The sequence below is a fragment of the Populus euphratica genome, unplaced genomic scaffold, assembly GCF_000495115.2.
Source record: "Populus euphratica unplaced genomic scaffold, PopEup_1.0 scaffold223.1, whole genome shotgun sequence".
Taxonomy (NCBI): Eukaryota; Viridiplantae; Streptophyta; class Magnoliopsida; order Malpighiales; family Salicaceae; genus Populus; species Populus euphratica.
In genome coordinates this window covers 320,210-332,691 of record NW_011500105.1, presented here as the reverse complement: position 1 = coordinate 332,691, position 12,482 = coordinate 320,210, and the positions used below count along the sequence as shown (strand labels likewise).

General features: G+C 34.0%; 1 protein-coding gene across 5 annotated transcripts; it reads right to left on the bottom strand.

Moving 5' to 3' along the window:
- Window positions 1-2,531: 2,531 nt before the first annotated feature.
- On the bottom strand, window positions 2,532-9,298 carry LOC105109628 (Pentatricopeptide repeat (PPR) superfamily protein). 5 transcript variants are annotated; one of them, XM_011004379.1, is made up of 4 exons: window positions 6,053-9,298; window positions 4,736-4,898; window positions 4,020-4,253; window positions 2,532-2,984 (listed from the first exon to the last, which is right to left on the bottom strand). In XM_011004379.1, exon 1 carries the CDS (start codon window positions 9,208-9,210, stop codon window positions 6,997-6,999), a length of 2,214 nt encoding a protein of 737 aa, XP_011002681.1. In that variant the 5' UTR covers window positions 9,211-9,298; the 3' UTR covers window positions 2,532-2,984; window positions 4,020-4,253; window positions 4,736-4,898; window positions 6,053-6,996. The 5 variants fall into 5 exon arrangements, with proteins under 5 accessions (XP_011002681.1, XP_011002682.1, XP_011002679.1 ...); XM_011004377.1 differs by having other exon boundaries at window positions 2,608-3,090; window positions 3,245-4,253; XM_011004378.1 differs by having other exon boundaries at window positions 2,608-3,928.
- Between the last annotated feature and the right edge of the window lie 3,184 nt (window positions 9,299-12,482).

Here is a 12,482-nt window from a genome sequence, read left to right as displayed (position 1 = left end):
GTAGTTGTGATTAATTAAGAAACTAAAAAAGCATTGACCAAAGGAAAATGAATGTATCTTAAGATAATAGGCTTATATTCATTTAGGTAGTTGGAAAACATATATATTAAATGACTTATAGGCTTACGATGATGCACTAAAAAACTTAATGTATTTAAAAATAAAACTTATTTCTTGAATAAAAAGTTAATTATTTAGTTCTAACAATTTAACTCAATCTTTCTAACTAAGATAGCTGATAGCTTGATGTGAAAGGTCAAGATGACTGGTATTTGATATCTGGTAAGATGTCTAGTAGTTGGTAAGTTAATATGGATGGTAGATGGTACGTGGTATTTCAAAGAGGTTAGTAGTGAGTATTTGGTAAGCTAAAGTGATTGGTAGCTTGATATGGAAAACCAAGTACTTGTAAAAGATCTTCTGTAATGAATAAAAAATTTTTAAATAATTAAATAAGTATATTTGTAGTGAGAGAAAGTACAATAGTATTTTAGACGTAGATGCTCTTAAAATATATAAGCACATATATGAAGAATTAAGAGAGTGTGAATCTTTTACTTGGGTGACACATGAGGTATTTATAACCCATAAATTTTTTTGTTCAGGTTAAAAGAATGAAGAGTAATTTTGTCATGATATCATTAATGAGGAATAAATATTCATTATACATGCATTAATGATGTAAAAATATGTCTTACACAAATATTAATGAGATGAAGAGGTGGTAGGCCATGAGAAATTTTTATAAACCTAAAAGTGTAGTAATAATAAAATATAAAATGTGTTGGTTTAGTAAATAATTCATGATAAGACCTATGAGGTGCCTCGAAAAAATTAGGCTCAAAGTGTTGGGCTAAGGCATATTTGTTTTGAGCTCGTTATGAACCAAAAATAAACCTAAATGCGTTGCTTAGACTCACGAGAGCTAGGAGCGTTGGCATCTATAAGCAGCAAGCACCGTGTCCAAGCACACTAGAGAACTGAGCGTTGCACCATAGGCATTGAGCTTTGCACCTAAGCTAAGCTCATTCTAGTTGGCTTTGCTTTTAAGCTTAGCCCATGGATAATTAGATCTTAACAAGTTGCTTGGAACAGTAATTTTTTAAATTTTTAATAGTTTTTTTAAACATGTTAAATTTAAGCTCAAGCATTACAAAAAGTCTTTTTAAAATTGATTCATTAGCTTCATTAGTCTCAAATGAAGTGAAGATTCAACATAATTACTTGGTATAATTACCACAAAGATAATCATTATGTGGATTAAATAATTAACTATAACGGTATACAAATTCCACTATTATTTATTACATTGATTAAAAACACAAAATTATTGATTTATTTTTGCTAAATCTATAGTTATAAAACTAAATTAACCTATTGATCTACAAACATATCATCAAATCTAGACAAGGTTGGGTTTTGTTCAAAATCATCTATATAATTGCCTCAGCCAAACATGCGTAACATGGCATATCAATCTATAGCTAAGGTGAGGCAATTCATTTATTTTTTTTAAATAATATCATTTAAGTAATATCATTTAAGTTTATTTAAAAAAATTTATTCAAGACAATATTGTTTGAATGAAAAAATAATTGGCCCAAATCAACCTCTTATCCCGTAGATTGCCCCCACCCAACATATAACCCAACCTTGAGCTAGGTCATAGACAAGCCGAGCCAGTTTCAGAACCATGGTTGAATCAAATGTTCCCAAGTTTTATATTCAAGCCAATTGTCATAACATACGTTTCTAATTGGATGTGTGCATGCACGCGTGGCAGTTAATTACAAAGTAATAGACATTCCAATTTCTCAATCCTGTGATTGCTTGGTGGTGGGAGATTAACAACAAACAATTTTCGAGGCCTTCTCCTTTGTCTTTTGCAACTCAAGAGAGTTTACACATTTAGTGAATATAATGAAATAGATTTCTTTAACAAATAAAATTTTTAAATTAAGTGCTTATTTAATATATATTTACTTACAGTTCATTTAACCATTATGAGATTCTCTACTCACATATGCAACTCGATGCACAAAATAGATACAAAAAATATATAATGAAAGACTTGTGACCTTTCAGCTAAGATACGAGATGGCTAATGAATAAGGACAGAATTCCTTCGGTAAGGGAGGATCTGTTTTAGTAGGGCAGACCTTTTTCGGAAAAAGTTACACAGCACAGAAAAGACTCAGACTGGAGAGATGAAGAAGAGGGGGAATATAAGGAATGAAACTGTGCATAGAATCAACGGTAAATATCATCTCTTTCTTTGGAACTTGCCCGAAGAAGACGAGAATAAGTTGTGATGATCCAAATTTTGATGGAAAAACAAAGCTACTCTGCCCCCAGTAAGGGTTTGTATGAACTCCACACCACAGAAGGATGGGAATTCTTGTTCTTTCATCACCTCCAGCTATTAGAAATTTTAGATGCTAAAATGAGGATATATGTAAGAAAAAAAAAAAAGGAGAGAAAACTATGCTAAAATGAGGTGCCGCTCCACCCACAAACCACACGAGAATATGAGCGTCGTGCTAGAGCAGATATGACACTAGTTCAGTGTTGTTAAAAAAGATATGAATCACAACAAAGTACATATTTAAGGAAGTTACTTCCATCATTACATGCTTCTTTTCCTACCCTTTCAAGCCCCAAAAGAAGCTTTCAAAATGAAACAAGAATACTTTATTTCTTTCGCAACTCATCAGTGCTGTAATTTGGGGGATATGAAACTGGTTGAACCACTTAAGTTTGAGAAGCTTAGGCTTAAAGAGCACCAAATTTCCTCTTACAAGAACTACAACTCCCTCTTCTTGGCAGTCCAATGTCAACCTTGAAACCTTTAGATACCAGTTTCACCGATGCATTGTCAAGTTTTCACCGAAGCATTGTCAAGTTCATAATGAGAGCCAGAGTTCTGGAGGTGTTGATGGGTCTGTGCAGCCCCCAAGGCTTGGTTAAACACAGCAGTGGCCATTCTGAAATTCAAGATAACCCAAGAAATGAAGCCCACTGATAATTCTTATAGATTTACAGAAATGAATTCCTTCCATTTAATAAGAAACGTCTTCAAAACACAGTGAGCTGAAAGATACATGATCTACATTAGTAAAATAGAAAAAAATGGGAGCGGCGCAGCTGACCCATGTATTAGAATAGAGGGACAGAAGCGAAGAAGAAAACAAGGTAGGGGAGATTTTAGTTACTTGCGATAAGAGGTAGGGGAGAGTTTAATTACTTGCGAGAAAACGTTGACGAAGAAGATGAACAACTTTAGTACTAAAACAAATCATTCTTCCCTACAGCTGTAAAGCTTGAAAAAAATGAATCAAAATTCTAATAGATTAAAAAAACCCAATTGAGCAAATAATTGATCAGATCAAGTGAAAAAATCAGTACAATAAAACCCTAATTGAGCAAACAACGAAGGGATTCTGAGGGTTAATAAAGAAAAGTAAATTAATCACCATTAGAGGGTATGAGAAAAAGAGAGACAAACGACATTTTTGAAAACGATTTTAACGGTTGTTTTGAGAGAATGAAAAGACAAAATAATCAAAGTTAAATCCCAGACGACTTCTTCCTCTTTACCTTCTCCACCCCCATTTGGTGTACTAGGTACCACAATACTTTGCCTTCTTTTTCACGTGAACATTGCCCAATTTTCTCTCTCGCGCCACCAATCATCAACAACTGAGGACCGCTACAATACTCGCTATATGTCACGAGTACTGTTCATTTTGTTAGAATAGCTAGCCAAGTAGAGAGCAACAATGCTATGCTTTTTCTCCACTCCCGCAAGCTAATATAGCTAAGTATTTGGTTTGGCTAGGAAGGGTGCGGAATCTCTTACAGAAGACAGGTGGCTTGTAGCTCCACCTAAGAGCTGCTATTTATAGGATTAAGAAAGGAATGGTGAACGCTGGTGGAGATTAAAAAAAAAAAAGTTCACTATATTTTGTTTTGTTTTACTTTATGATTATCACGGAAAATCCTAGGAAAAGAAACATAACCTTTAGCAAAATGCTCTCTCCTCTGTAAAGAAGATAATCTTGCAATGTATGTGGTCTTCCATCACCTTAAACCACTATCAAAAGAGCGACTCCCCATTGCTTCCCTCTTCCACTAAAAACGGGTATCATCAAAACTTGCCAATAGATGCACTTTTAAGTTTAAACAGCTTAATGGACAATTTTGGACGAGATGGACCACATCCACAATTTCATCTCTGCATTGAAGAGCTTGACCTACGATAACACTTGAACACATTCAGTCAGGTACAATAATTCGATATTCAGGGTAGGAGGAAAACAAATCCCATTAAACATATTTGTTTTTGTAGTCACTCTATTTTTCATTTATTTCAATTACTTCAGGAAAATTCTCACCTTTTTTTTTCTTGGAATGAGCCAATCCTCTGTTCTTGATTCATTATTGGGATTCCAAAATCAAAATATGGAAATTAATCACTGATCTAAGACCAGAATATTCAGAGAACTCTTCTGACCAAACAAGTAATTGTCAATAAAATTTTTGTTTTCTTCAAATTCAAAGACTTTACTTTATGCGTAGGTTATCAATTCAGTGTTGGATAGGAATAGGAAGGGGTGAAATGCCTATTTACACATGTATTTGACTCTGACATATAGAGTTCTATTACAATCATATCCACGTCAAATGATCAACCTTAAGTGCTAAGTGCTCAAGTAAATAATTTAAAGGTTCTGACCTTTTTTCATGAGTATCTTTATAGGACCTCCCCACTGGCCAATCCACATTCTCTTCCTGTTTTGTTAATATCAGCTACCATTTAAGCAGAAAAAACCTTTTCTGTTGTCTAAAGCATTTGATATTTTTCTTTCAAATTCCTTCGTCTTCTTTGTACTTTGTTCCTGCATAACATTTTCTCCTAGTTATTAAATGACTTAAATAAATAAAATTAAGTCTTCAAACAACAAGCCTGTTTAGAGTACATAAATTCTTTATGGAACCTTTTAATCCCCCCTCATGCTTTAAATCAGATCATGTATTGTTTTTCAACTAAATCTTAATCTCAGATATCAAAAAATATCACATAAATACTCATATTCCTCTATTAGTTTAAAGAAATATTTTCATCATATGGTAATAAAAAATCAATAGTTTGTTTGATTTCAAACCAACAAATGTTTTTTGTCAGTACCATGATATTACAACAGTCACACAACCAAATGTTTACATTATGTATACCCAAGCAATCTTATTCGTATTATGCTATTTAGCTGCCCATTTGATATCACCTTCACTTTGTGAATGTGTGTATTGATAGATTAGAATGTCTTAAATCTTCTTTTCTTTTCTTTTCTTTTTATATTGTTCAAGCAGCTTATTATCCATCTTGATTCTTGACATGCATGTTATGTTCATATGATCAGTCTTATAGATCTTTCTTTCAATTTTGTTATTATCTTATAAGCTATGATGCAAATGACTTCAATATCACATGTCAAAAGTCTTTCTCTAATGCTGTCTTAACATCTATCTTATATCTCTTACCTAAGCAGCAACTTAAAGATGTTTTTGATATGACCATAAGACCTCACTGTTGTAATCCTTTCCTCTACTTATACTTTTAGCTGCCCGTTCATGAACACATGCTCCATACCTCAACATATATAGCGACTGAAATACAACTTCTATGTTTTCTTAAAGCAACAAAAGCAAAATACATACACAAAGAAAGTTATACCATAGATTTTCTGAAAAAAAAATTCCTATCAGTTACTGCACATTACGGAGATTAATTCCTCTAACCTTAAATAATAAAAGATACAGTCATCAAACTACAGCAATTACCCTACAAATATGCATAAACAACCTCATATACTATGCATGCATATAAGCATTTGAAAGGAATAAGTCAGGTAAGATGTAAATGAATGAATGAAGGTTAATGTGAAAAAATTAAATCAAGGATAAAAAGTCATCATGTCCAACATATGAAGAGTTTAAATACACAAAATGTAACACTTAAGACAGCTTTACTGCCCCAAAAACTTGACAGTACCTTATGAGTTCCAACTTAACATCATATGCATCATGAGGGAGCATCATAATCCTCGCTCTGTTCCTTTTCAGTCCTGCATGACATAATAGGGACATCTGATCTGGGCTCTTGAGGCTTTAATATTTTGTAGCCTGCCATAGTTTCAGATCCGCCAGCTGATAACAGATAATATGAATTTCATTCTGTTTTTCTCAATTGATCTTATGCTCATTGGATCATCATTGAAAATACTTGGTGCTTAAGGGCAGAAGTGACTGAGAGAGATGGTCATTACCCTAAGCCTTCAAGAATAGGCCGATGTGTAGAGAACTTATGGAACTTATGGACCAAACCGTTTGAATGAAATGCAAGCCACCAAAGATTGTGTGACACTATCATGAATTAGTCTAGTTGTTCCAAAAAAAAATATCACGAACTGCTTTAGAATGCAGGAATCTTACAATATCCTAGTTTGACATGCAAGGGACAGGCTTTGCCATTGAACATAGGAAAGCCTTAGGGTGGGCCATGCATGGCCACAAACTGAAGGAGGAGAAAGTGCTCAAACTGGCATCTCTGTTGGTTAAGGGCAATGTTTGGCTCTGATAATGCAGGTTTAAAGGTAGAGTTTCATGGATGATGATGCAAACTCCTGATTGGTTAATTTACAAAATTACATGACCAATATAAACCTATGCGACACTTGAGATAAGCAGAGAAGAGAGGGGAAAAAACTCATTTCAGTAATTCTCCAACTGTTAATTTGGCATCCACACCTGGCACATTTAATCAGCATGACCAACAAATATTTGGCCTTGGAAATTCAGAGTGTCTGTACTCTCTTTCTTTATCTGGAGGCAAAGGCTACACAATGTCTCAAAAGGAACCTCCGAGAAAATAATTTCAAGTTTACATGTTGGAGGCTTAATCCTCTGCATGCATGCACTAATGTCAAGAGTTGACTTTTACTTTATGCACACTGCATGATCCTCAGTATTTCTACGTTTCTTGCAACCTTCAAGAAAGCTACGCCATATTTGGGCATCTGGTGGGAAAGGCATGCAGGAAATCATTTTCTCTGCTTCCTCAAGATGTCCATTCCGAGCCAATAAGTCCACTAAACAATGATAATGATCCATATCTGGTTCAATATGGTAATTATTCATTTTACCAAACAACTGCATCCCTTCTCTGACTAAAGCACCATGTCTGCATGCCGTAAGCACCGCAATAAAAGCAACCTTATCAGGTCTAAAACCTAGAAATTCCATATCATTAAACCTTTCTAATGCTTCCTGAGCACAGCCATTAATTCCAAGGGCTGAAATTAGAGCTGTCCATGTAATTAGGTTTCTCTCTGTCATAGTGTCAAAAATCTTTACTGAACTTTCAAGGCTGCCACACTTTCCATACATGTCTATTAACACATTGCGGACAACAATATCAAAATAACTGAAATTAGTCTTTATGAGGAGACCATGAATAGAACTTCCCAGAGCAAGGTTACAGACCTTACTACACACACATAGAAGACTTGTATATGTGTAATTATCTGGAAGCATTTGAGCAACACGCATGTGTCTAAAAAGTTCAAGAACCTCATTGTAATTTCCATTGCGTGCACAAGCTGCAATAACAATGTTCCAAGACACAGCGTCTGGTTCTTCAAGCTGAGAAAGAAACTTTAATGTCTCAAAGTATTGGCCAGATCTGTTATAAATTCCAGCAATACTGTTAGCGGGAACAACAGCAAGCATTGTTTCAGAAGCTTTAACAAAGATTAGAGCATCAGTTATGAGACCATTCCTGCCATAGGAGGTAATAAGGGAGGTCAATACATATTCATTATTCTCAAAGCCCAATCTTATAGTCAAGCTATGAATCTGCTTTAGCTCTAAAACCAAGGATGATTTAAGAGCAGCAGAAAATGAAAATTCATTAGGTCGGAAGCCTAACTGAAGCATTTCTAGCAACAAAGAAATAGAAGCAAAAGAGCATTTATTTGCATAACCCAGGATCAAAGAATTCCAAGAGACCACATTCTTCTGATGTATCTCGCGAAAGCAATAATGGGCATTATCCAGTTTACCACATTTGGCATAATAATCAACCAAGGCACTACCCAAATAAACATCTGTTTCAAGAGCAGTTTTCACTATTTTACCATGGACATATTCTCCACACATTGGGACCAGCAAACTGGTGCAAGAGTTAATGACACTTACAAATGTGGTCTGGTTAGGCATTATTCCATCCTCAGACATTTTCAGAAAGACTTCTAATGCTTTTTCAGGGTTCTTACTTTTTGAGATGGCACTAATTATTGTGTTCCACGTGACTACATCCCTACCATCTACTTCCTCAAAAAGTTTCTCCACTTCGGAAATGCTTGAACATCTCGCATACATATTGATAAGAGAATTCGAAACTAAAACTTGGCAATCAAACCCGCTTTTAATGACCAAACTATGTATTTGTCCTCCGAATTCCAAATCTTCTTCACACACCAACCCCGATAAAACACCCTCAAAAGAACATTTAGACAAAGAACCCTCTTTCCTAACGAGCTTGCGAAACAAAACTACACAATCTTCCACAAAACCATGATGCCCCAACAATGATATCATCGAATTCCATGTCACCAAGCTTTTGTTAGGCATATCTTCAAAAACATGGAATGCTTCATCTAACCACCCACATCTTCCAAATAAACCCAACAAAGCAGTGCCCACGAAAACATCACTGCAGAATAACCCATTCTTTATTGCCAGTGCCTGCAACATAATCCCACGACCGACATCCATGGACGCACACGATAACAAACCAGACAAGGTAAAGTTATTCGGCCTGAACCCACAACCTATCATCTCACAAAACGTTCTCCAAGCTTCCTCTAAATAACCATATTTATTAAAACAGCTAATAATTGAATTGTAAGACACTTTGTTTCTTTGAGGCATATTGTCGAACACTTTGTGCGCCATTGGTACCTGGTTGAATGATGCATAGAAAGAAATAATATTGTTGTAAACAAAGGTGGATTGCTCTGGGTTTGCGCTGATAGTAATGGTGAGTGCATGGAGTGGTTTTGTTGTGTTAAGGGCACGAAGTTTTGAACAAGATTGGAGAAGTTGGAGGAGACGATATTGGTATTTGAGGAAATCTCCATGGAAGCTCATAAAGGTGGGAAAGATTTGGAAAGCGTACGTGGCTTTGAAGTTTTAAGTGGTTTCGGTTTTAGCCCAAGATTTTATTGGATTTCGTTTGGGCTTGAGATTTGGCAGGTGAATGCTTTGTTAATATATATATATATATATAATTTAAACCTCGTGTATTTTACAAATTTATTTATTAATCCTTTTGATTTTGAAAATTATAAATTAGTCTCAACTCGTTATTTTGTTTTTAAATGTTCAATGTTGTTCTTTTTAAATGCTTTTTTTTGTAATTTTCAGTAGATAAGAATAGAAAATTTGATTAACTCGCAAATCATTTTCCAAAACTAAAGGGGTGTTTGATACTATATAACTAATTGCTTTTCAATAAGTTAAAAAGGAGAGATTCCAATAATATTGATTAAAAATATTATATTTTAATTTTGATTTGGATTTGTATATTATGGAAAGAGAAAAATAGTATTTGAAGGAGAGAAAAATTTTTATTTATCTTTTATTTAAGTTAGTGATATATTATATATGAAGATAATTTAGTTTTTTTATTTAATTTGAAAATTTTTATTAACTTAGAATACAAAGTGTAATTTTTTTAAATGTAATAGCTAAATGTATGTAATTTCAACTGAATTATAGGATACTAGTGATATTTTTCACAATTAACTTTATGATTTATAAATTAAACGATTACACAAATAGTATAATAAAAAGATTGTTTTATAAAATTAAAAAATAGCATCTTCCTGAATATATAAAGTTGAATAAAAAAATAACTATCTAGGTGGTGGCCAAGTGGTAAAGACTTGAGACTAAGGGGTTTGCTCCCTCTGTGGTTTCAGGTTCGAGTCCTTGGTTGCTCATATGATGGCCACTGGAGGCTTACATGGTCGTTAACTTCAGGGCCTGTGGGATTAGTCGTGATGCGGACAAGTTGGCCCGGACACCCACGTTAATCAAAAAAAAAAGTTGAATAAAAAAATATTTAATGTTGTGGCCTAGTAAAAAAAGAGATTTATTTTATTTTTTTATATTTGGATTCGGTTTTGTTTTGTATGTTTGTTATTTTTATAATGTTTTATTTATTTATTAGATTTATAAAGTGTTCAGTGAATTTAAGAATTAATTATAATAGAGTAATTTGTAATTTGGTTTAATATTTAAATTATAATAAAAAAAATCGAATAAAAGAGGATAAATCAAATTAGAATTCCTCTCACGTATCATAGAAATTTGGGTCCATGGGGGCGTCAAGGCACTAATCATTTTCAAAATTTTGAGTGCTGGCTAGCATGATCCGAGGAATATCGACAGCCTTCTAAGGTCATTAAGCATTCTCAACATCACATGCGACCCCCTAATGATCATACGAGGACCCAAAAAAAGGCTGCTAGCTGATCTTGCACATTCGAATCTTGAGAACTATTTTATATTCATGGAGCGCCAATCTTTTATTCTTCTGCTGTCCATCAAAGTTCATATTCTTATAGTTCTAATTAAAAGCTCGAATATTGCATGCTAACAAAAGTGTCTTTGTCGTCGGATTTATATTATTTTTCAAGCACCTTTTTCACCCATATAGCAACGAGTGCTACCACATGCTAAATTGTTAACTACAAACCGGTAAATGGTTCAATTTGCGTTGTCAGGCTAGTTTTGGTTGGCCAAAACTGCTGGGAGAACTCAAAATGTATTATAATCAAGGGGGAAAACGGAGAGAATTCATTACAAATTTATTGATCCGTGTCCATGATTATAATTCAACATTAAACCATTGAACTGGATGCCTATATATAGATTTTTTTTATTACATTTCATGCATTTGGCATTAACGTACATTAATTCACGCCAAATTTATTAAATCAAGAAGCTAGCCTCGCTTTAGTTCTGCATTTGGTCGCTTGAACTGACGGAACATGGAAGAGCTTGCATGGCACAATGTAGAGATTTTAATGATGTTTCGGGTCTGGCCCTCCAGGACTGAGTCGTTTCGATTCGTAAGGGCTTCCAGTCACATCTGAATCGTCTTCGAAGAGTTGTTTTGATTTCTCATTCAGTTCTTGCAACATTCTTGCCAGGTTCTTCCTCCCGAGGTAAGGCTGATCAAGATGTCTGGTTTCTGATTTGGAAAACGTAAGGAACAGCAAAACAAGGCACACCCAGAGCTTCAAATTGGCCATGATATCAATATTCCTCCTCTTTGGCTCCCGAGCCTAGTATAAATTCTAGCTAGTCGTTTGATTCGAACGATCAGGAGAGCCCCTTATATATACTCATGACCTTTATTCTCAATCCATATTTAAACAAAGTGGAACACTAAAGGATCAAACTGACTTTGTCTTGTTCTATGATGCCAGTAATTCTCATTCAAGTTTAAGCCAATGCTTGATGAGATATGAGCTTGTCCGATTAAGTACAAAACGAGCGTCTAATTCCCCACAAGGAAAGAAATATTAATTTGATATTGTATGAAATTAAAGGTTTCTCTCTATCAAAACTGCCAAAATGCCTGTTGATATTAAGGTATTGAGAACCCTTGATCATCATGATCAGTTGTTGTCTAGTCACTGATGCTTTTGGCCTTGCAATGGATATAGAATTTGGAAGGGGCACCCATGTGTGTACAATTTGTCTCGAGCACTTTCCCCCTTGATGTCAAAGCTTGTAATTTGTTCTATCTTTTATATATCACTATTAATTAGGTCCTACATATGGCATTTTCTTCTTTTGAGTTTTTTTTTAAGGTTTAATTAAGAGGAGAACTTTGGTGATGAAGACAGCCACTTGGTAAATTGAATGTAGTCGTAGTAACTTTGCGTGCGCATGCGCATAAAAACATACACAAATTAAGATTTTATATATATATATATATATATATATATATATATATAATTTTTTAACGGTCATTCTTATATTATCATTGTATTTTTCACACCATTACTTATATAAAATGTTTGTCATGTATAATAATTTTTATTTATAAAGTATTTTATACAAAACAAACACCTTTTAAGAACAAAATACTATAGAATCACTCAAGATTTATGCACCTATTTACATAAAATTTCCCATAACGATGGAGTTCAAATTTAATTTTTGTTCATACATTCTATTTCAAACTCTTGTATATTATCATTAAGAAACTATTATATAGGGAATAAGTTTAGTTTGTCCTTGTATTTTACATCTATTCTCCAATTTATTTTCATAAGTTTAATTGCTTTCACATTGTCTCTAAATATAGGGTAATACTCCACTTTATCCTTTTATTAAGTATTCTT